We start from the raw sequence: 25,806 nt of genomic DNA, 5'->3' as shown, positions 1-25,806 counted from the left end.
TTCTAGGAAAAGGCAATAGCAAATCTGTTATGCTGTCTTTCAGGTATCTACATTTTCCTGAAGTCACTATGCATTAGGCATAACTGAAGTGAAATGTTACTATAATGAATAGTTAAATAGAATCTGGAGTAGCTTGGAGAACAAACTTGTTGTTTAATATAAATTACTCAACACTTAATTGATTGAGTGGTTCTAGGCCACTAAGAATTCCAAACCAATAATTTGGAAATTTAATTGTTAATTCAGAGAGGCCAATGGTTACATAATCAAGCTTGCTGTTTTCAATATCCCCTAGGAATCTGGCTCAAATTAACCATGGAAGAAACTAACTCTTCACAAAATGAGCTAATTTTTTTTAAAGAAACAGTGGTAAATTACACTAAATTTATTGCTTTAATTCTATTTTAATATAATTTTTTTCTTTAAGAAATTCCTCTAAAAAATTAATTGGCTGAGAATTACTGACTGCCAGTCGGTTTTACTATAATTATTCTTGCCTTTGTTTTTAAACCTTTCTGGGAAGGAAAGAAATGTTGCTGGAGTCTCTGGGTGGCAGTTTGTATGAAGCTATACAAAACACACACTGGATTAATGAGGGATTGTTATGATTTCAAGAAACAGGGAAAAGGTAATTTTTGCATTGTTGACTCAAGGCATTAGGAGAAGTTTGTTTTTTTCCAGCTTAGTATGATTTTCTTGAGCGGGTGTTAAGCAGCCACTCCCCAGTTCTTTTGCAGACAGTTAAGTTTCCTTCCTCTCTTTTCTTTTGCCTATATGAAAAAACAAAACAAAACATAAACCCCACAGCTCAATCCTTAAATCTTTTTAAATATTATTTTTATGGCAATTTTTAGAAAAAAGTGAAGTGCATTGAAATCGGTCTATTCATTTATTGCATTTTCATGGAAATGGGTTTTGAACAATCCAAGGAAGGAATGGATTGACTTAGTTAAGTTGGTATGCATGTAGCTCAGCAACAAACAAACTGCTTTAGTGGTTGGTTATCCTTTCCACAGCTGCTCTTCATCTCTAGTTTGTTGGCTGCAGAAGCGCCATCTGCTCTCTGAACCCCACCAAGCAAAGCTGAAAGATGCCAAAGAATAACAGCCTCAGTTCCTGATCCAAAGAGGCAAGGGAAGAACTCTTGTGCCAGATTGTAGAAGAGGACCATTTAAAATCAAAGCAGGGTGGGCTTACAACAAACAAAGTTGGCCAAGAGAAACATAGAGATCATGAAAGCTGGATTGGTTAAAAACCATTTAAGGACAAAATGCTCTGAAAGCTGAAGACATTCTGGAAAAGATGATCAAGAATGAGTGATGTTGTGTATACTTGTCCTTTTCCTGTACAGCCTGAACAGTCAGGAGAAACAGACTGAATGAAATTATGAGTACAGTGCTGGAAATGTACCTACAGCAATGATGAAGGTTCAGAGGCAAGAACTTAAGACCATGTGTATAAAATGCAACTCTTTCGGTCTTAACCAATGGCAATTAAACCACTGTGATTAGGGAAAACAGAAAATAGAAAAAGGCAGAAACAAACAAGTAATTACCACATTTAGACTCCAGACTATTTGAACTAGCTCTTCTCATTGCGGGAGAATCATGCAAAGTTTCAGATCAAATGGCATTCCCACTGATAGTATTTTCTGCCTCTTTTCTCCTAAAGCCCCACTGTAGCCACCACTATTAATATCACTCTTAAATGTCATATGCTATTTTATTCATAACAGAGAAATCTGCACTATCAGGAATTAACTCACGTGAAAACAAACTTCTCCAGTAGAAAAACATTACTGGAGCAATGTCACTAAGAAAGAAAATGTCTATCAATTGGTGGTATGTCCAGATTTCTTAATACATGAATAGAACTAAATAAACATGTTAAATATTTCTGACTGCAATCATAGCAAGTGCAGTATACAGTGCCTGAAAGCACTATTTTGTGCTGGTAAAAATTATCCCAAAATGTGATCTCTATTAACAAAATAGCCATAGTGGCCATGATTGATAAAAAAGTCCATTTAATCAGAAGACAAGATTCCTAACTTCTAATTCAGTTTTGTTCTTTGAAGGCAGTTGAACAAGTTTCTAAACAACATATTAAGCTGCATTTACCCATTTCAATTTTTAAAGAATGCCTATTCTTGTAAATAAAAATACTTCCATTGGTTTACACTTTGGTTTGTAATTACATTTATTTTTTATTGCAGATATCTTTAAAATAAAATCATAAGAAGTCAAGATTAATCAAAGGAAATTTTTACAGGTACTTTGGTACCAACAAACCCTACTCTGCTTATTATCTGATGGAAAATTAATAAACCAAGGACTACCTGCTATACTTATTTTCCTTTTTGATTATAATAAACATGTGTCATGTGGAATTAATATTCCCTTCCAGTTATGCAGATTAAACAATGCTTGGATTCACTTCACATCCTGTAGCAACAATGGAAATGGACACACCCAACTGTGACTCATTGTCTTACAAATCCTTGATTGTTTTGTTAACTTGCTATCTTGACTCCAATTTGATATGATTAGAACACTTCTAATTTATTTAATTGCTTCCATTTTATTTTCCTCAGACACATTGCAGAAAGCTAACTTTTGCAAGCAGACTGATATATATCCTCAACTTTTTAATTCCCACAAAGTTTTGACTTTTTGTGTGTTTTCAGGACATTTTTATCTTTTGCCAAGTAAAAATGGCTTTGGGCAATTTTCAACCCTCCCTTGGGTAAAGGATGCAAAACTGTTCTTAAAAAAGTAAATATCAAAAAATTAGAAATAGTTCCCATTGCTGAGGCAACTGGTTTTTTTCCCCTTTCTTTCTGATCCATTTGTAGTTGACAAAATTGGTCAAATATGGATCTATAGCAGAGTGCAAGTTCTGTGGGAAAGAATTCAACATGAGTGGAGGAAAGTATGTTTAGATTTGCCTCCCTCTTTACACTCAGGCATCTGAGTAAAGTGGAGCCATTTCGACTAAGACTGATGGCTAACAGCTTTGGCAATCCAGGTTAAGTAATCCAGTGTACTTTAGATTATTTTGAACAATGATTTCCATCAACTTGAGCAACACAGCAGATGGCAAAAGTTTGTGGGAGTTCAAAAAATCTGGAGGACACCAGGGTGCTTATTTCTGCCTACGGCAACAAAAGTGTCAACAGAGTATTAAGACAGGAAGCGCTAAGCCTAAAGGAATGGATTTTCTTTCTATTTCAAAGGAACAGATGGGGAAACAAATTACAATGAACAGGAATTAAAAAGTTGATTAATGTAGAAAGCACAGTGTCTGCTTTTTTGTGGCAAAAAATTTCAAATCCCTTAAGTAGCAAGCTTTCTAATGTAAATCAAGTTTTACAAAAACGAAATTCAATATTATTTTAGAATCTAAATAGATTCTGCTTAGTATTAATCCACAAGCCATAGTATTGGACTTCCTTGACGCCAAGTAAATTAATATTTACAGAAAGCTGAAGGAAATAACTTTAACATTGTATTTCCATAGGGCAACAATGTATGAATCAGTGCAAAACTCCCAAAAAGCAACAATGTTTTTCATGCCGGACACATTTCTAATAAACTGCTCTTTATTAGATTGTTTTGCAAATATTCCAGTATTCAAATTCTCCATAAAATTCACACAATATTATTTTATAGGACAATCTGTACTAATTATTTTTAACTGTATAACTATTTTCAATTAAGGCCAATGTGTTTTGATTAATTTGAGCAAAAGGACTAAAAATTAGCCATAATAATAATCATGTGTTGAAGTAACCACAGCAATAATTCCATGTTCAAAATTGCCAGGAAGTATCTGTAAAGACACATATGCTATGTGTTCTGTTTGAAAATAATAATAATAACAACAACAACAACAACAACAACAACCCATGGCTGGGCCTGGACAGCTATCAGGTGCGGTCCCTATGGTTATGGGATTACCGGTCTTCTGATTGGTAGTGGCTTAGCCACCGTGAACCAACCTAGGCACCTCCCATCACCAATGATGCGAAGAAATAGAAAAAAAATCCATATCGGATCGGTCGTTGCCCGGGTCAACAAGGACCACGTCAGATGCTATGGCTCCTGGACATGTGTTGAAAAACAGGCCACAGGGCTCAGTTGTTACTGCTGGGGAACCAGAGCGTACAACTATAAAGCGACTGGAACAAAAGCGCAAAACCTGGACAACCGAAGAAAATCGAGAAATCATCTAATGCTACTACCAGGCAGAACCATCAGCCAGGGGATTTCAAAAAAGAATGATGCAACTGTGGAAGGAAAAACATCCGGAAAGTGATGTAACCAAACAACGATTAATGGATCAAAGACGTTTCATCATCCATAATAATTTACAGATGTAGAAATTCAACACCTAGGAACAATGGCTAAAAAGAAAATAACAAGCAATGATGATGAACAGGCTGAAGAAATTGTTCCAATACCTGAACCAACTGACCAACAAACTGACCAACCAGCAGAAGAAGTCACCACACAGGATGAAGATTCCCCTGTGCAGCAACTCGAAAGTGTAGAGCTAAGTAATCTAGCAAAAATGCTGAAAGAAAAGATTGAAAACCACATCAAAGAAAAAACTTCCTGCCATCCATGAACTGCATAGCAAACAAATGCTGTGAACAACATTTTAACTTCCATCCCATCCACCACACTGTATGAAACAAACCAACTAATGTACAGTACAGCGGCCATTATAACTGCAGAATTGGGTTATAAAATGCCAAAAAAGAAACCCACTGGAACACCAAAGTGGAAAAATCGACTTGAAAATAAAACAAAAAAACTACGAGATGTCAGCAAACTGAAATACTTGAAAGAAGAAAAACTAAAGAACCAAAAGCTGAAAAATAGTTTTTTAAAAAAAATAACCTGGAGGAAAAAACAATAACAGAAATAATGGAAAACCTAAAACAGTGTGTAATAGCAACAGCAAAGAAAATTGAAAGATATGAAGGACGAATAAAACAATATCGTGAAAATGTCCAGTTCAGAAGAAATCAGTGCCTCTTCTATTTCACTTGATGAAAATAAAGTCCAAACTACTGTTCTACCATAAAAAGAAAAAAACTTAAACTTTTGGAAAGAACTGTGGGAAAGCCCAGGGGAACATAATAAAACTGCCTCCTGGATCAAAGATATTAAAAAAACATGCAACACAAAACAAAATGGAGAATATTGTAATAACCATTGATATGGCTGCAAAACGAGTAAAGAAGGTCAAGAACTGGAGTGCACCTGGCCTGGACGAGCTGCATGGATACTGGTTGAAACACCTCACCAGCCTCCATAACTGCATGGCCACTCAGTTTGATGAAAGCAAATGTGCAAAAATGGAAAACAGTTCTAACAGCAAATGGGGAGAACATTGGTGAAATCAACATCAGACAAGGAATCTTCCAATGGGACTCACTTTCACCACTACTGTTCAATATCGCATTAATTCCATTGACAATAATATTACGAAACACAAAACTGGGATACCACATCTCAAGCCAGCATGGCAAGATAAACCATCTACTATACATGTATGACTTAAAACTGTATGCGAAAAGCCACACTGAACTTGAATCAACACTCAACGCAGTTCAACTGATTAGCAGCGACATCAGAATGGACTTTGGACTTGGAAAATGTGCTATATTATCCATGTAACGAGGAAAAATGGGAAAAATAGAAGGAATAGAACTGGGAAATGGAAGTATTATGAAAGCAATAGCAAAGGATGACGGTTACAAATACCTAGGCATATTGGAAGCAAATAACATCTTGAATGGAAAAGTCAAAGAGTCAACACAAAAGGAATACATCAGAAGAGTCCGCAAAATACTAAAATCAAAGCTGAATGGTGGAAATATAATTAAAGCCATTAATACATGGGCAGTCCCAGTGATAGGCTACCCAGCTGGAATTATCAACTGGACATTGGCCAAACTGGAACACCTAGACCGGAAAACATGTAAATGTTTGAACATACATCCACGAAGTGACATCGACAGATTGTACCTGCCAAGAAGAATAGGGGGGAGAAAGCTACTGCAAATCCACCAAACTGTAGAAGAAGAAAAACAAAGTTTGAATGACTATGTGAATCAAAGTACAGAAAAATGGCTGCAGGCTGTGAAAACAGAGAGCATTATCAAAATAACAGAAACAAAGGCAGAATATAAGGAAAAATGGCTGGATGATAGATTAAATAGATGGAAAACCAAAGCTTTGCATGGACAACATTTGAAAAACATTGAAGGAAAATGTGATAACAACTTGACATGGGCATGGCTTAAGATGGGAACCATCAAGAAACGGAAGGCTTAATACTGGCTGCTCAAGAACAAGCACTGCATATGCCATGAAAGTGAAGATACAAAAATCTACTGACAATCCAAATTGCTGACTTTGCAACAACAAAGTTGGAACTGTTTCACATTTAATATGTGAGTGCAGCAAAATCGCGCAAACAGATCACAAGTTGCTAAACTAATCCACTGGGCATTGTGTAAAAAATACAACTTGCCTGTGTCTGAAAAGTTGTGGGAACATAGGGTGGAAAAAGTTATCAAGAATGAGAGGATGAAGATCCTGTGGGCCTTCCGAATAAAGACAGATTGCCATTTGGAACACAACATGTCAGATATCACAGTTGTAGAGAACCGAAGCGTACAGTCGATTGATATCACTGTACCAGGAGATGCCAGAGTCGAAGAAAAAGAACTGGAAAAAATTATGAAATACCGTGACCTGGCCATCGAAACTGCACAATTATGGATGAAACATGTAACAGTGATACCCACTGTCATCGGGGCACTGGGAACTATGTCCAAAAACTTTGCAAAACACATCAAGAAATTGCAGCTTCCTGCAATAACTCCTGCAAAGCTACAAACAACTGCGCTACTTGGAACATCTTACATTTTAAGGAGATACCTGGTTGATACCTAGGATGCTGGCAGCAACTCGTGTCAACCATTAGTGCCAGTCAATTTGAGTGTTCAGTTGACTGAGTTTCATGTTTTATGAATAAAAGTTTTATTATAATAATAATAATAAAGTTGGAAGGGACCTTAGACTTCATCTAGTCCACGGGTCGGCAACCCACGGCTCCGGAGCCGCATGCGGCTCTTTGAGCCGTCTCCTGCGGCTCCCAGCCGCCCGGTGCGCGCACACCTCTTCGAACGGGCAGTGGTGCACGCACACCTCTCCAAATGGAGAGTGGCACCGCCCGTTCTGAGAGGTGCGTGCGCACCTTTCCAAAGGGCGGAGGTGCGCGCGCACCTCTCCCAAGCCGCTGCCATCCGGAGACCTGCCGAAGTTTGGGCAGGTCTCCGTACCTCCGCGCGAACGGGCAGCGGCCCCGCTTCTTGGGAAAGCTGCTGCGGCCCGTCTGCAAAGCTGCCGAAAGCGGCAGCTTTGCAGATGGGCCGCGGCAGCTTTCGCAAGAAGCGGGGCCGCTACCCATTCCGAGAGGTGCGCACGCACCTCCCCAAACCTCCCCAAACATCGGCAGGTCTCCATACCTCCGCGCCCTGCCTGCCTGCTTCTTTCCGCTGCCTGGCTGGGCTGGCTGGGCTCGCTGACTCTCCCGCACGGCTCGCTTGCCTTGGGATCCAGTGTTGTTTTGAAGGGAGCTAACATGGCGACGGTGCCCATCTATTGCATCTGTAGGCTGCCCTACGACGTAACCCGCTTCATGATCGAGTGCGACGCCTGCAAGGACTGGTTTCACGGCAGGTAACACAAAGCGATCGGGCCTTTCCTCCCCCCCCTTTACCTCCCCCCCCTGCTCTAGGGCAGAGATCCCCTTCCTATCGCTCGGGGCCTTTCGTCTGTTTGGCTCGCCAGGGCTGGAGCGGCGAGAGCGAGCGGGAGAGGAGAGATGGTGGGCTCCTGGCTGCCGCTTCTGCTCTGTGCAGTTTTCCAACAGGCCTTTTTGGAGAAGAGGAGAAGGAGGAGGAGCCACTCTCTCATTTCCCTCTCTTGTATTTTTGTGTGTGTGTGTGTGCGTGTGTGGTTTTGTTTTTGTTTCTTAAATGTTCAAGCCCGGGCATACACAATGGACTCCTCCCCCTCCTTCCCGGGGCTCTGGTGTCAAGGGGCTGCGGGTAGTGGTGGTGGTGGAGAGAGCTATTGTCCTTCACTCGGGGAGGGACGGCGGGAGGACTGGCTGACTGACTCGCTTGTGCTATAAAGGGTGTTTCTCGCCCTTTTTTAAAAAAAAATTTTTGGAAATTATTATTTTATGAGCTCCTGGTTTCTGGCCGGCTGCCTCCCTCCCCCGATTGGGGGTCTTATTGGGTGGATTCAATGGGGAGGGTTAAGGATTTAAGGTTAGATGCTCCCCTCCCCTCACTTTCTCCAGAGAAGGCATGGAGAGAGCAGAACCGAGCGGGGGGGAGGTTGAGGAAAGCAGTTCCACAATGTCTGGCTAAGAGGGAAAAGCCAGCGAGCCAGTCCCGGGAAAGATCCCTACCGAGCAAGCGGGAACCGCAAGGACTGGGGCAGCGGAGGCGGCTCCTGGAGAGCCCGCGCTCCGGGCGGTCACTTGCTTCGTGTCTCCTGAAGGAAGGGGGGCGACTGGAGCGGGCGTGTTTCCTCGCCTGCTGGGCGCCGTGATTTGCCCGGGGAATGCGCGGGCCCCAAATGGCAGCGTGGAGCGAGGAAGCGGATAGCCAGGGCTTCCCCGAGAGCCGCGGCCACACAGGGTATTCCTTGCCGCGCAGGTTGCTGAAGCCTGGCTCTGACGCCACTTCGCCTCGGCTAGACTCCGGTATGGAGCGAGCGAGCGAGCGAGTCCGCTCCACCAAACAGGGGAAGCACAGTCCCCGGCCGCCAGACTCAGCCCGAAAGGTGGGCGGGAGAACCGGGAGCATTGGGGTGGGCAGAGGGGAGCGATTACTGTCTCGCTACTAAAACGAGGGCCGGCCACTCCGCTGGGGCGAGCGTGCCTGTCCTGCTCCCTTTCTCTTCCAAGCGGCGCTGCTCAGCGGAGACGGCGACGACGACCTAGGAGTCACAGCCTAGGAATGCTAAGAATGCGGGGCGGCCGCCAGCAGTGGAAGGCAGGAAACATCGGGGCTTGAGATCTCGCTTCCCCCCCTCTTCCTCCCTCTCTCGTGCTTTACATACACACAAACACACAAAAGCACAGAGTTCCCCTTCCCCCTTGTACAGGAATGAAAGGCCCCCCGAAGGAAGCCCGGAGACCTGCAAACGGGATGGCGGCGGTTTGGAGTGCGCGCGCACCTCTCCCAAGGACGGCGGCGGCTTTCTGATGCCTCCAGCTGGAATCGCACCCGTTAGCAGCGCGCCAGGAGCGTCCGCCGGGGCAAACGAGGGGAAGGGCGGCTCCCCCAGCCTCGCAGATCCTCAGGAGCAGCAAGGACCGGGTTTCTGCTCGGAGGGAGGGGGAGCGCAGCTCACACGGTCCGGCTTCGTCCTCTGGCCCGGCCCAAACGCTGCCTTTCTCGCCCCCTGCGCCGGGGCCAGGGTGGGCACGCAAGGCGTTGTTCCCCTCCCACAGGGCAGCCGCAGAGCAGACAAAGAAGGGAAGGATGTGCTCCCTCCTTCTGCCCCCCTCTGGAAAAGCGGGCGGGGGGCGGGCTTCCTGGCCGGGCTTCTTTGGGATGCTGGCACCTGAACAAAGGGCGGGAGCCGCCCAAGGTGGGCTGCAGCAACTCGCTTCTCTGCCCCCCTCCAGGCAAGCGGGGCTTCGTCCCCCGCCTCTCCGGACCTTCCCGCGGCACTCCGACCCTCCCACTTTTAAAAGCCGCTGTTCTTAGGAGAAAAGCCCCCGTCGCCCCCTCCCCCCTGCGCACACCGGCCTGGCCTTGTTTGACGAACGCGGCAGGTCTCCGGACGGGACGGTGCGCACCTCTCCAAAGGGGAGACCCGTCGCCGCGCAGGTGCCTCCCATTTTGCGCATGTGCAAAATGTTTTTTGCGCATGCGCGTGCGTGGACGCACGCGCGTGCACTTTTTGCGGCTCCCACTTTTTTGTTTGTGCGACGGAACCGGTTCTGAGTGGCTCTTTTCCTTTTTCCGGTTGCCGACCCCTGATCTAGTCCAATCCCCTGCTCAGGCAGGAAATACAAATGGTACCTCTCAAAAGGCTGAGCTTTGGTGGAACAACCTGGACAAAATAAAAGTCACTAACAAAACAAAGAATTTCCAACTATAGCTTTCATCAATAGATTCCAAAATTAAATGATTTTGCTTCATTTTTGCTGTAAAGTTTGAATCAAATCAAAATAATTTTTCAATGAATGTGCAAATGGAAACATGAAACTCAGAATCAGATACAACTACATTTATCCTTATGTTTGCAAGTTCAGCACTAATCAAGCTTCAAGAAGATGGCCATGAAACAGATCTTTCAGCTAGATTCACTATATTACACAATACAAAAAGCAGCAATTCATGAAAAATGTTATCAACTAAAGTACCACAAGAGATACTTATTTTGCATGTCTTGGCATCTGTTCAAGTTAATCCAGAAACAAGAAAATGTGATTCAAGAAAGTGATCTTTGAAAAAAGCAAGAGGAAATACTTTTTAATAGCATTTTTTTTCAAAATCACACACACAATGAACCGTATATTTCAAGATGGATATTTTACTCAACAAACCATATATTTCAAGACAGGATGAATATCAAATCATACATTTTTAATCTATGAGATTAGAATTAAGTAATTTTACTATAGAATTAAGACATTAGTTGGGAGTCTATAAGGATAGCCCACAGAATAGCTCTGAGGAATATACCAAGGTTTCTCTATTGCTACTTTTATCTATTGCATTAAAGATGTCCTTTGCCTTCAGTAAAGGCGGAATATAAATAAATATAAATAAATATTCTATTATTATTTTCCAATCAGCAAGCTTGGACTAAATGTCCTTGTGCTGTTCTCCAAGATCTCAAACTCTGGAACAAAGCATACAATTATCCTAAACATTTTTTACACAATTAACATCAGTTTTATTTATTATTTTTTAAAATTATCATGCCAACTACTTCTTTGTTAACTCTATCTCAACTCTTTGTTAGATCTCATCTAAAACTGAGTTGATTACAGCTTTTATCTCTACAAATCGCCAACTCTTCATTTGCACCATTGCAGAAAATCAGGACAGTTGAAGTTCAGAGAATATTTTATCTATTAAAATGTATCAGTATTGCTTTGTGTATGAATTTAAGATGAGATTTGGCTGAAGTACTATAAATTTATAATGATTCTTGGCCCTTTAAAGTAAAGTTGGCATAGACATATTTTTCAAGCTATATATGCTATTTCAGTATTTTTGATTCAAGATTGTAAAATTTATACTCCAGTCAAATGTATGTTGCAGAACCTATTATTATCCTGTTAATAATACTGGTTTTATTTTGAATCAGTAATCAAAGCACTTCACACATCATTTTAGAAATCAAGCAACAGCAGCCCTATAAGATAGCCAAATAAGATTATTTCCATTCTGTAAATAAGAAAACTACTTTTTGCTTCTACCATTTGCACAAAATTATTAACTTTATCATTTATTTAGTTAACCACTATTATCACATTTTAATATTCTAATATTGATATTTAGAAAAGTTAAACTATCTTTTTATTTTTCTTTCCCTTTCCTTGATAAGTTTGACCACAGTCTTCTCTTTCCAATTGGCATCTTATGATGAGTGCTTGGCTCACATGAAAATACAAAATTGAACACTTTCCTATGAAGAACTCGCAGAATTATCGAACATTCACCATATTATTTTTTTGCTTTTAACAATTTGCATGACCTACTTAGTATTGATTACATCCCTACTGCACTATTCAGAAGGAAGCTATAACATTTTCAGAAGAATTACTTGAAAATAGAATTTCTGCACCAAACTACTCTAATTGATCTATTAACTCTAACATAAATGGTAAGCTTTAACTTCATGAAGCAAAGAGCACCTAAGGGGATATTCAAGGTGTCAGTTTATAAGCATTTTTATTTACCTCAAGTATGTATGAAATGATGTAAGAGATGATTAATGATCTACTCAACCTCAAAGACTATATGCATGAATATCCACAATATAGTATAAAATTGCTTAATGCTCATCTAATATCAGCCAAACATATTTAGTATTTTTACATATACTGTATTACATGAAATCATGCAGTTGAGGATCATAAATGCAACTGGAGCATGTTCATGCATACATAAGGGTATTAGAACACAAATTATTCCATATGAATAATAAGGGACAATAAAGTGGGCATTATATCATTTCTTAACATAACATCTTAATTTAAATAGTGGTTTATTATTAGTATTAAAATAATGTTTTCCACAAATAATATATACCGGTAGTAAATAAACAATGCATTAGTATTTTTAAAAAAAACATTTAAGCTCTTTCAATCCTTACTACTAATATTATAGAATTATAAATATGCAATCTAAATGTTTAGCATTTATTGCTGAACACAAGTGGTACAGTGGTCAAGATGTTGACATAAAAACCATCTAGTTTTCCTTCAGACATGAAATCACCCTCTCAGTCCTACCCACTTTACAGAATTGTTGTGGGGATCATAGAAGGCAGGAATATAATATAGGCCCTCAACTTGTTCCAAAATAAAGGCTGTATAAAAATAAGGTAGTAAGTAAACTGTCTCTGCATAAAAAGGAGATGACCTAAAATAATGTCAGACTTCCTGGGTAAACCAGGCAGGAAAAATGCTCATATGAATTGATTCTACTATATTGTAAGGCTACATTAACAGAACGTTTCAACTTTAAAAGTATAAATATCCTACTGTCTCCTTAACAGCCTGTAAAGGAGATAAAAGAGACTCTTCTTTTTCTCTGCCCATTATGCAGCTGCTGGCTATGCAGCTTATTTTACCATTTCCTAGGCAGCATTTTTTCATCTTATCTCCTGAGGTCTTTCTTACATACCAATACAGATATATGTTAGCTGCTCAAAAATATGAAAATGCAAAGTGCTGGTTCCATTATTCACAGAAGATGCATTCATGTGCAATGTCAAGCTCACAACCATGATCAACAAACCCTAACAGCTGGGCTGATACAACTTGCTAGGCCAAAATAAAGCTGAAAAATTTGTAGTGGAATAAGTGAGCCTTGTTAACAGTCACTTGAATTAGTCTTTTATTTCCAGCTCAGGAGATTTACAGAGACATTTTTCAATGTGAAGATTTCTGATTAATTTTAATACAGGAGATCAGGCTGCTCATGAAATGAAGAAAACTCTAGTAGTGGCAATACTACTACTACTACTTCTATCTTCCAGAATTTCATTTGGTGATGATGGAATTATGTTTAATCCTATCATGTAGGTATTATTCTATAATGTAACTTGTTTCATAAATGTAATTTGTAGTACTTTGTTTTATTTTGTCCATACAACAAATTTTACTATTGTGTTCACAAATTACAATTTAGTCTTCTCCAATTTCTAAAATTCTCAATGATGTTTAGACATTAAGGTAAAGGTTAAGGTTCCCCCGCACATGTGTGCTAGTCATTTCCAACTCTAGGGGCCAGTGCTCATCTCCGTTTCAAAGCTGAAGAGCCAGCGCTTGTCCGAGGATGTCTCCGTGGTCATGTGGCCGGTATGACTAGACGCCAAAGGCACACGGAACGCTGTTACCTTCCCACCGTAGTGGTCCCTATTTTTGTACTTGCATTTTTACGTGCTTTCAAACTGCTAGGTTGGCAGAAGCTGGGACGAGTAACAGGCGCTCACTCTGTTACGCGGCACTCGGGATTCGACCCGCCAAACTGCCGACCTCCTGATCGACAAGCTCAGCGTCCTAACCCACTGAGCCACTGCGTCCCTATATGTTTAGACATTATGGAAACTGAAATCCAGGACATCTGAGGTAAATCATTTTTGGAAAGCTGATCTATCTCCATTATATGTTAAGATGATATCAACTATAGAGGCTATATAAAGAAAAACAAAGTTTGTAACAACATTTATATTTTTCACATGGACCTTTCTGTTTTTCCTATCTACAAAAACAGCAAAACTATGAGCATATAAATATACAGTATTTCTATAAAATAACAGCCATATGCATTTTCATAAATAACTTCTGATAGCTTCCTAAATTTAGAGTTCAACAGAACCAGATTTAGAACCAGACTTAAAACCAGAATATTTCAAAAATATTATATCTTGTTAAAAGTATTTTATTTAGCCTATTTAATAACACTCCTCTCTGCTCAAGGCACTTGAGGCAACGTGCAACTGAATCTTCTGTATTTATTATAAATATATTTACTAAAATATGTTTATTTCATGCTAAATATAATAGTGACAAACCCTAGTTTTTAATTGTTAAAAAAATCTGTACTTTCAAACACAAATAACTGAAAATATTATTTTTTCATGCTACTAGAAGCTGACCAACAAATGCAGGATTTCGTTCTCTTATTAATGTAGTAATAAGTGAAGCTGCTGAATCCATGGTCTCTTGAAGTTTTAGACTTTCCTGAAAAAGAAGGAAAAATTATTCAAGAATGAGATACATTTTTAAATATAAAAATTTCTGCACAACAGCAATATTTGAAAGCAAGTCACTAGTTCAGTATTTCAGATCTGCATTTTGAATGTTCTTAGACTGACATTATCTATTGAAGTAAGAGTATTCCTTCAAAGTCCAAATAGTATTTGCAACCTAGGACTGTATTTTTTCTAATTATTCTAGACTAGATTTTCTCATTTGTAAGGAATAAGCTTATATACAATAAATTATCAGATATATCAGAATAGGAAACATGCTATTTGTTGTTGACATGTTAAATATTTCACAGAATCATCTAACAGCTGCCGTTTCTGCAGTTATTGCTGGCATTCTACCTTCATGCTTATAGATGATATGAAATATTGTTACTCATTACCAAAACTTGAACAAGGAAGGATCTAGTAATTACAATCTTTCTTCCTATGTAAAATAATTGGATATTATTGAACTATTAATCAATTATTGATATTAATATTAATCAAACTATTAATACAGTTCAATGTTTAATTAAACATTCCTGAGTTGTATTAATAGTTATTATTTAAATTGATGTTTTAATATATGCATATATCAAATTCCATAATATATATTATAAACTGCAAATCTGAAAAAAATTGGCAAACCCTGCCAATATCATTAGTATAAATTCATATTACAAAGTTTGAATCTGCGCAAATATCTATCCATCCATCCATATCCAGTCCACATGGCTCCTCACACACATACCCATAGTATTCCTGACCCAGAGACTCCCTTGCTTCCTTACCCTGCCAGTAGCAGCCATTTCCTTACCTGCTGGCCTTGGATTTGTAACTACAATCAGCTTCTTCACTGACTTTCTCCCTGGCTTCCCATAAGTAAAATAATTTGGGAAGCCAGCAGAAATTTGAGAAAGGAGCAGGGGGAGAGGGAGGGAAGGAAGGAAGGAAGGAAGGAAGGAAGGAAGGAAGGAAGGAAGGAGGGAGGGAGGGAGGGAGGGAGGGAGGGAAGGAAGGAAGGAAGGAAGGAAGGATGGAAGGAAGGAAGGAAGGAAGGAAGGAAGGAAGGAAGGAAGGAAGGAAGGAAGGAAGGAAGGAAGGAAGGAAGGAAGGAAGGAAGTTTTCTGATGCGCTGACAGCTTCCCACAAGGAAATTCAATGGGGAAGCCAGTGGATAGCTCTTGTTGTTTGTTTGGTTTGGGGGTTTTTTGCCCACCCATGGTCATTCTATTTCTCTGTTTAAGTAAGCAAACATCTCTGAAACAATGATCCAATAGGGGCATGGGTTATCTAGTGATATATAGGAATTAAACATTTTTAAAAATGCATATCATTTTCACCACCCATTATTATATTTAGATCTCATTGGGAACTATACTGATGTCTTCAATTAAAAAGTGGCAAAATATATTAAAATATGTCTAATATTTCTCATGCACATGCCCACAATGATTTTCTCCAAGCTGAATATATTTAAACTTCACAGTTTAAATATAAACTTTTGTTATCACAGAACATTAATTCATCTGTCTTTAGGAACAATAACATACATTAGAACTACTAATCCATAATCTATGCATCATGGCTTCTAAACTAAATTCCTGTCTGTTAGTTGGTTCAAATTAATTTTTGAAAAGAAAAATAACAGGATTTGTTTTGTTAAATCACAAAATAATAATTATAATTATAGGATCTTCTAGTTTATATTATATTTATGACACCCAGCTATTGCTCTGAAGATTTGAGGAAACCAAAGCCCAAATAAATATCAATTAAATATATAACTTTAAACCAAAGTGATTTCAGTATTTGATTATGATGTCTGAGATTTAGATTAATGCATTTTTAAATTCAGTAGGAAGACAAAATTGATTTGGATTTAATTTAACCATAGTTAAAATAGAGCCACAGGAATCTCTGGAACTTAAATTATACTACATTTATACTTGCATTTATTCTGAGACTCACTCCAATTATTATTAAACTAATTTAATTTTTTTAGTAAAAATCCAGATAAAATATTTATGATCTTAAAGTTATAAGCAATCTAAGCAGTAAATTGAATTACTAAAGTTGAACATTTATGCTCATATCCCTGAAAGTAAAACTTATTATTAAAACATGTGTGTGTGTGTGTGTGTGTGTGTGTGTATTAAAGGTAAAGGTTCCCCTGCACATGCGTGCTAGTCGTTTCCGACTCTAGGGGACGTTGTTAAGCATTCAGAATACACTTGCTTGGTCCCAGACACAGGACAAATCTTCTTTCCTGTTTCAGCCTAGCCCAAGGCCATCTACAGGCAGTAGCCACAGCAGTGGCAGCTCATATTTGTGTAAATATTTTGGCTTGCTAACAAAGAATAAAGGGAGACCGATATGATCATTTCAAACTTATTTGTTCTGGCTGACTGATGAGAACAAATACGTTTGAAATGATCATATCGGTCTCCCTTTATTTTTTGTTAGCAAGCCAAAAAATTTACACACAAATATATACATACATACATACATACACACACACACACACACACACACACACACACACACACACACACACATATATATATATATATATGGAACAATGTGAGCACTACATTTTCTATGCAATAGGCTATAATTCTTTGTATAATTCTCTGCTTACTTGGTAAAAAAATGTACATGGAAGCATTATTTTGAGAGAAATCTTTCTACAATTTAAAGATTGAAATATTATGTACTGACAAATCTTGTTTATATTTCTGTCACTATTCACATTACCAAAATCTTAAAGAGTGTTGGTTTCAATAAATACACAAAAGAAAATTACACTAAATAAAGTAAGATCACTTTAAAACAAAGCCAAGAAAGACTTTTATGACAAAATTCTTTTTATTGAACAGTGATATTTCTGCCAAATAAACATGCTAATTCAGAGAGAATACTTTCTGAATTAAATAATGGGATACTTATGGAGTTTTTCTTCAGAAATTACTCAGTTCTTTAGCAGGATTTTTTTCCTGAGCAAAACAGCTATTCAGCTATAACTTCTTGCTTCTCTACACTATTCTTCAACTGCCAAATATACGGTAACAAAAGCATTTCCCCAATTTTTCTTGTTATATCCATTAATTCATTTCTTTGCTCTGTTCATGATTAGTGCTTTTAATTGTAATGAAAAATTTAATAAAGAAGGACTGTTGGTTTATGCTAAGATTTCATAATTAAAATTAATCAAGTTTCATGATTTATCTAAAAAGAATAACTTGTTTTACAAATTAAAACAGAAAACTAATATACAGCTCTCCGTAATTTTTCTTCCTTCAAATATATTAGCTAACAAGTTATACCAGGAGAATTTCATGAAAGAAAATATAAAATTTGTTAATATATCACAGAATTATAAATGGCTTGCCCCTATCATTTCCAGTACATATGCAGGCAACAAATGTATCATGTTTTGGGGAAAGGCTGGCCATAATGCACATAATACATATTCTTTTTTACAGCATACTATATTGGCTTTAATTTGCATATTAAATCAATGCATCTGCTCTATCCATATGTAGCTATGTATATATTAATATACATATTCTATTTGGAAAAAAGGAAAAAAAAGATTGTTCTTCTACACATGCATAATCAGTAAAAAAAAATAGAGATAATGGGTGCAGCAATAATCTTATCCACTGAAGAAATTAGTGAAATTCATTGGGATTTGCTTGGGAAGACTGCTTAGAATTTATATGAACTTCAAACTTCTATTGGGAATCTGTCATTTCTGGAAAATAAGGTGGCTACTATTTATATATTAACTATATATTTTTAAATATATTTCACTGTATTCTTGTTCACTGAAAAATGCTTTGAACATCTGCATTGTCAGGATGCATGCATGAGCAGGTAAATGAATGTATTATGTCAATATAAAGTGTTAGAACTTTGGCAATAAATTTATAATTATGAATTAGGATAAAATGAAGATCTATTACCGGTTACTCTAATTATATTAATAAAATCACTGTTGACTGATGAAGACATGTAATATTTATGCTTGAGGGTTAAGAAAGGAAAACTTACTGAGGGTCAAAATATTTGAGCAATTACATTTTGGTTGAGATTTTTACCACAAAGATAAGTGTAATTTGTTTTCCAAATTCTACTTGGATAACTTTTGTCATTCTTGAACATGAATCAGCAATTCACTGTCATCTGAATTACTGACTTACTTGTTCACAATTATATTTTATCAAAGATAGCTATGAAGTAATATTATGCATTTTATATAGTTCAATGCAGGTAAACCATTTTCCAATTAAGTTAAATCAAAGTAGTTGCAGTAAGTTAATACTTCATTTCTCAATAACTAAAAATCACAGACAGATGTATAAACTATATGGGTTTATTTTTCAAAAGATTGATGGCCCCTAATATACCATACCAATCACATTTATTCTACTTGCACACTATACTTGTAAAAACTTGGTTAACACAAGGATTCTTGTTTTTGAATGATTCCAAGATGTTTTGTGCTTAGAGTAATCCTTCTAATCACAACATGGGATGTTAAGTTTGTATATCAGAGGTTTGGTTGTGAGATAGTACCAGATTGCATTTTTATTATAAAAACTATACAAAATAAAACATTTAACACCTTCAAAATTGTTGCCTCTTGATTTTGTTATTTAACTTATTAAACTTAGATACAGTGCTCTATCATATCTACTAACCAATATTCTATATTATCCATGACTTCTTTTTTGTATCCATATACATGTATCTGAAGTTTAGAAGTCCTTTAGTACAAGTCTATATAGAAATAATTGTTTATGGTTCCACATATTATAGCTTTTTTTTCTCCTGTGTTATATCTAGCTTTTACTCTGTCTTTAATGTCTTGATACCCTGCTCCCTAGCCCACATTGTCCAAAGGTTACTTGTGTAGCCAGAGTGTATTATGAATTGAAGTAATTCACTTTTTGCTACAGGTCACCTATCAAGTAAGATAAGCTCCTGGGATCTTCTGTGGGTACGTGTAGGCCTCTCCTGTCGGAACCCAGTTCCTGTTGGAACTGAAAGATGTCTTAGTATTCCTGGGCTCTTACAAGTTGCTAGCTTCTTAACTCTTCTGCTACATTTCCTGCCACTGATGTCCTGTTGTTTCACTGAAAATATTGTGGTGGCTAATATGACTGCTACTAAAGCCAAGCTTCCTGGTCACCTGAGACCTCTACTACCAGACTTTCCAAGGTGTCTACTTGCTAAATTTTTTCACCATCACATTTTCATGTCCTGCTTCTTCTAGTTCTCCATTGCCTGCTTCTATGGATTCTCTCCTATAATATCTCTAGGATTTCAGCATTTTTTCTTCCTTTTTATTTCTATGAATGGCTACTTGAGTCCTCAATCACAGGTAGAAAATCTTAAGTTCCAAGCTGGTAGGAAGCACAGATGAAGTTATTGCACTTGTTTCTCCAACTCACCCACTCCCTAGCATCAGTTGATAGCTCTCCTCTGTCAGCTTGCTTGCAGGAACTTCAACCTGCACTTCCCAGACTGCATTCATGTGATGCCCACTTAATGACCCATATGGTCTTGGGTTTATGATGTAACCACTGCCAGGATTGCTGTTGCTAAATGATGTGATCATATGACATGTTGCTTTACAATCACATTGCTTAGCAATGGAAATTCCAATCCCATTGTTGTCATAACCCGAGGACTATTTGTATGTTACAAAAAACTGACAGATTTTTTCCCCCACTCATTATCGCACATACCTTTTTATACTGTATAAAGAGACCATAAAGTAAGATATTTTTCTTTTTCACTTCCTTTGCAAGTGTAGTTAAGCTTTCACTTCCAGTGTTAGAAGATGTATTTTCTAAAGCGCCCATGTTTACCTGCAAAGGAAGGGCACATACAAATTATTGATTGTAAGAAATGTTTATATTTTCTGCAGATGCAAAGGGGAAAAATAATTGATTTCTATTTAACAGTTGACCAAATATTTTTCCCTTGAAATCTTATGTATATTTTCCTTGCAGTTGCTAACCAGAAAATAAACACAACAGATTAATCTATTTCTAAACAAGCATGCATAACTGAATCCCATATTTTATAAGTTCTTTAATATTTTGTCTGTCTGCATTTTAAACCATTGCTTTTTTATGGAATAAGAAATCAAATAAAATATCCAACAAAATGAAAAACTCTTCTAGAAGAGCAATAAATTAAAAAAACTAAATAACTTGTTGAATTAGTTTGGCTTCCTTTTTACAATATCTCTTACTTGTTACCAAAGTCACAACAATGCTGAAAAAATAAAGCAATAGTATTGCACTGGATAAATCAAATATTTTATAAGCTGAAGAACTTCCCAACCTACCAAGATGAGAACAACAGGGTACAAAACCAAAGCACCTGTGTTTTCAAGTTTGTCTACCAGCAGTGAGATTTCCTCCAAGCCATGCAGTTTATTCTAAAGAAAAAGGAAATAAGATTTATTTTGGAAACCTGTGATATATGGTGTTCCTTTTCTGTTAGAAATATGGGTATTTGCCATACGCTGAATCAGATAATGTATATACAGTAAGTTTAATTTTACCTACACTGAATTTAAGGTATGAACTTTACTATTAGGATTTAAATTTTTCTTTTTCCAACCAACTTTGGTACTCTTTTTTAACCATCCATGTTCTAATTATGTATGTGTGCGGTGGCTCAGTGGGTTAGGACACTGAGCTTGTCAATCAGATGGTCAGCAGTTTGGCGGGTCGAATCCCGAGTGCCGCGTAACAGAGTGAGCGCCTGTTACTCGTCCCAGCTTCTGCCAACCTAGCAGTTCGAAAGCATGTAAAAAATGCAAGTACAAAAATAGGGACCACTACGGTGGGAAGGTAACAGCATTCTGTGCACCTTTGGCATCTAGTCATGCCGGCCACATGACCACGGAGACGTCCTCGGACAAGCACTGGCTCTTCGGCTCTGAAACGGAGATGAGCACTGGCCCCTAGAGTTGGAAACGACTAGCACGCATGTGTGGGGGAACCTTTACCTTTACCTAACTATATTATAAATTACTGTCCTGTTTATAAATTATTATGCACTTGTCTTCCCATTCTCTGTGCCATTCAGAGCCACAGAATCAGAACACCTGGAAATAAACATAAAATGCAATCATCTTCCAAAGGTAATTTATATAGTCAAAAAATAAAAGATTTATATTAGAATTATCGGCCTCTATCAGATACCTCCCCTTCATGGATTACTGCCTTGTCGTGGCGAAGGGGCTTGCGTAATTCAGTGAAGCTATGAGCTATGCCATGCAGGGCAAACCCAAGACGGACAGGTCATAGCAGAGAGTTCTGACAAAACGTGATCCACTGGAGAAGGAAATGGCAACCCACTCCAGTATCTTTGCCATGAAAACCCTATGGACAGTACCAAAAGGCAAAACGATATGACGCTGGAAGATGAGCCCCTCAGGTCGGAAGGTGTCCAATATGCTACGGGGGAAGAGCAGAGGGCTAGTACTAGTGGCGCCAGAAAAAATGAAGCGACTGGGCCAAAGCCGAAAGGACACTCAGCTGTGGATGTATCTGGTGGTGAAAGGAAAGTCCGATGCTGTAAAGATTTTTTCTCCATAGGAACCTGGAATGTAAGATCCATGAATCAAGGCAAGCTGGACGTGGTCAAACAAGAGATGACAAGACTGAACACCGGCATCTTAGGAATCAGCGAACTAAAATGGACAAGAATGGGTGAATTTAATTCAGGTGCCCATCAGGTACCTCAGAAGAAATGGAGTAGCCTTCATAGTCAATAAAAAGTAGGAAAAGTAATACTGAGATACAATCCCCAAAATGACAAAATGATCTCAGTTCGAATCCAAGGCAAACCATTCAATATCACAGTAGTCCAAGTCTATGCTCCAACCACCCGTGCTGAAGAGGATGAAATTGACCGGTTATATGAAGCCCTACAGCACCTTATAGAACTAACACCAAAAAATGATGTCCTTATCATCATGGGGGATTGGAATGCTAAAGTAGAAAGCCAAAAGATAACTGGAATAACAGGCAAGTTTGGCCTTGCAGTACAAAATGAAGCAGGGCACAGGCTGATAGAATTTTGTCAAGAGAATACGATGGTCATAGCAAATACTCTTTTCCAGCAACCCAAGAGATGGCTCTACACATGGACATCACCAGACGGTCAACAAAGAAATCAGATTGACTATGTGCTCTGCAGCCAAAGATGGAGAAGTTCTATACAGTCAGTAAAAACAAGACAGTAGCTGACTGTGGCTCAGACCATGAGCTTCTCATTGCAAAGTTTAGGCTTAAACTGAAGAAAGTAGGGAAAAGCACTAGGCCACCCAGATATGAATTAAATCATATCCCTGTTGAATATACAGTAGAGGTGACAAATAGATTTAAGGAATTAGATCTGATAGACAGAGTGCCTGAAGAACTATGGAAAGAGGTTCGCAACATTGTACAAGAGGTAGCAACTAAAACCATCCCAAAGAAAAAGAAATGCAAGAAAGCAAAATGGCTGTCTGAGGAAGCTTTGCAAATAGCTGAGGAAAGGAGGGAAGCAAAACGTAAGGGAAAAAAAGAAAGATATGCCTAATTGAATGCAGAATAGAAGAATAAAGGACCAAAATGGCAGGGACCTAACAGAGGCAGAAGAGATTAAGAAGAGGTGGCAAAATTACACAGAAGAACTATACAAGAATGAGCTTAACGACCCTGATAACCACAATGAGGTGGTCACTGACCTCAAGCCAGACATCCTAGAATGTGAAGTGAAGTGGGCCTTAGAAAAGCTGAGCAACAACAAAGCTAGTGGAGGTGACAGTATTCCAGCTGAGCTATTCAAAATCTTAAAAGACAATGCAGTAAAAGTGCTACACTCAATTTGCCAGCAAATTTGGAAAACTCAACAGTGGCCACAGGATTGGAAAAGATCAGTTTACATTCCAATTCCAAAGAAAGGCAGTGCCAAAGAATGTTCAAACTATCGCACCATTGCACTCATTTCACATGCTAGTAAAGTTATGCTTAAAATCATACAAGCTAGACTCCAGCAGTATGTGGATCAAGAACTACCAGAAGTACAGGCAGGATTTCAAAGAGACAGAGGAACTAGAGATCAAATTGCCAACATATGCTGGATCATGGAGAAAGCTAGGGAGTTCCAGAAAAACATCTACTTCTGCTTCATTGACTATGCTAAAGCCTTTGATTGTGTGAATCACAACAAACTCTGGCAAGTTCTTAAAGAGATGGGAGTACCAGATCATCTTATTTGTCTCTTGAAAAATGTATATGCGGGTCAAGAAGCAATAGTGAGAACTGGACACGGAACCACTGATTGGTTCAAAATTGGGAAAGAGTCCGGCAAGGCTGTATACTGTCGCCCTGCCTATTTAACTTATATGCAGAGCACATCATGAGAAAGGCAGGGCTAGTTGAATCAAAAGTTGGAATTAAGATTTCTGGCAGAAATATCAACAACCTAAGATATGCAGATGATACCACTCTAATGGCAGAAAGTGAAGAAGAACTAAAGAGCCTCTTGTTGTAGGTGAAGAAGGAGAGTGCAAAAGTTGGCTTGAAACTTAACATTAAGAAAACCAAGATCATGGCATCCGGCCCTCTCAATTCCTGGCAAATAGATGGGGAAGAAATGGAGGTAGTGAGAGATTTTATTTTCCTGGGCTCCAAGATCACTGCAGATGGGGACTGTAGCCAAGAAATTAAAGGATGCTTGTTCCTGGAGAGGAAAGCCATGGCAAATCTAGACAGCACACTAAAAAGCAGAGACATCACCCTGTCAACAAAAGTGCGTATAGTCAAGGCTATGATCTTCCCAGTTGCAATGTATGGCTGTGAAAGCTGGACCATAAAAAAGGCTGAGTGCCAAAGAATTGAGGCCTTTGAACTATGGTGCTGGAGAAGACTCCTGCGAGTCCCTTGGACTGCAAGGTGATCAAACCCGTCAGTCCTAGAGGAGGATCAACCCTGACTGCTCTTTAGAAGAAGATCCTGAAGCTAAAACTCAAATAGTTTGGCCACCTATTGAGAAGGAAGGACTCACTGGAGAAGAGCCTAATACTGGGAAAGATTGAGGGCAATAGAAGAAGGGGACGACAGAGAATGAGGTGGCTGGATGGAGTCACTGAAGCAGTAGGTGTGAGCTTAAATGGACTCCAGAAGATGGTAGAGGACAGGAAGGCCTGGAGGAATATTGTCCATGGACTTGTGATAGGTCGGACACAACTTTGCAGCTAAAAACAACAACATGAGATACCTTCAGCATCATTAATACACCACCTACATAGGCTATAAAAGCCTTTTTGTGACCAAGTTGTTCAGCGTTATTTTAAAAGCTTCAGATAATTTGGATCATAATAAACTTGCCCAGGTAAGCAAAGTGCAAACTTATGTAAAAAACAAAAAACAAAAACCTAACGTTGCTAACAAATCTGATGTCTTCCCATATGTGACAAATTACTTATATCCTCTGAATCTGAAAGCACATATTTTGAAAACTTTATATCTAGTTGCATTGTGTGCAAAACATTATGAAATCAAAATACCAGTACATTTTTCCAGTGCACAATGACTGTCACTAGCGCAAAACAGATTTTCCAATCACTTTGAAAGTGTTTCAACTCATAATAGCCTTGTTTCAAGTTTGAAACAATTTCAGCTCAAAATATTTCCAGAATGATCAACACAGTTGATTTTACTCTAAAATGCATCAGATCAAATTTAAGTTATTTTTCACATATCTATGAATGTGACAATTTGGTGAACATATAGAATAAAGGTTAACCTTTATAACCTTTATTGACATTTTTTACTGTGAGCACAATGGCACACAGTAAAAATCAAATTTAGTTGCTTGCTCTTGAAGTGTACACATACATAACACACATTTAAACATACTATATATAACATATGTATACTATATACAATATACACCCTTACATATAAGTAACATATAAATATTAATCACTGTCCATCTTGAATACATAACAGAAAGAGGAAGCTTTGCAGTTCACAAGGTTTATACTGTATGGAACGAAACTGTGGCTGAATCTGAATGTTCTGCTTCGGATACCACAGAGCCTCTCCCAGAAGGTAACAAGGAAAACAAGTGTGAAGAGGATGTACAGTTCCAAACAATCTTACGGATTCTACTCAAGCAATGCTTAAGTGCTATTTAAGTAATACTATATGGCTAAAATACTGTTTTTAAAATTACATAAATTGTCTCC

The 25,806-nt window shown here is 38.4% G+C and overlaps 1 protein-coding gene across 1 annotated transcript in view; it reads right to left on the bottom strand.

Moving 5' to 3' along the window:
• Positions 1 to 14,298: 14,298 nt before the first annotated feature.
• CRPPA (CDP-L-ribitol pyrophosphorylase A) overlaps positions 14,299 to 25,806 on the bottom strand; it is a 62,078-nt gene continuing 50,570 nt past the window's right edge. The window contains exons 8-10 of the mRNA XM_081345459.1: positions 20,902 to 20,994; positions 20,294 to 20,416; positions 14,299 to 14,529 (exon numbers count right to left, since the gene is read on the bottom strand). Of these exons, the coding sequence (XP_081201585.1) occupies positions 14,425 to 14,529; positions 20,294 to 20,416; positions 20,902 to 20,994 (321 nt within the window). The 3' untranslated portion in view covers positions 14,299 to 14,424. The remainder of the gene's footprint in view (positions 14,530 to 20,293; positions 20,417 to 20,901; positions 20,995 to 25,806) is intronic.

Source organism: Vipera berus (genome assembly GCF_964194415.1).
Source record: "Vipera berus genome assembly, chromosome: Z".
Taxonomy (NCBI): Eukaryota; Metazoa; Chordata; class Lepidosauria; order Squamata; family Viperidae; genus Vipera; species Vipera berus.
Note: the sequence above shows the minus strand (reverse complement) of the source record. Positions and strands in the feature narration are given on the sequence as shown.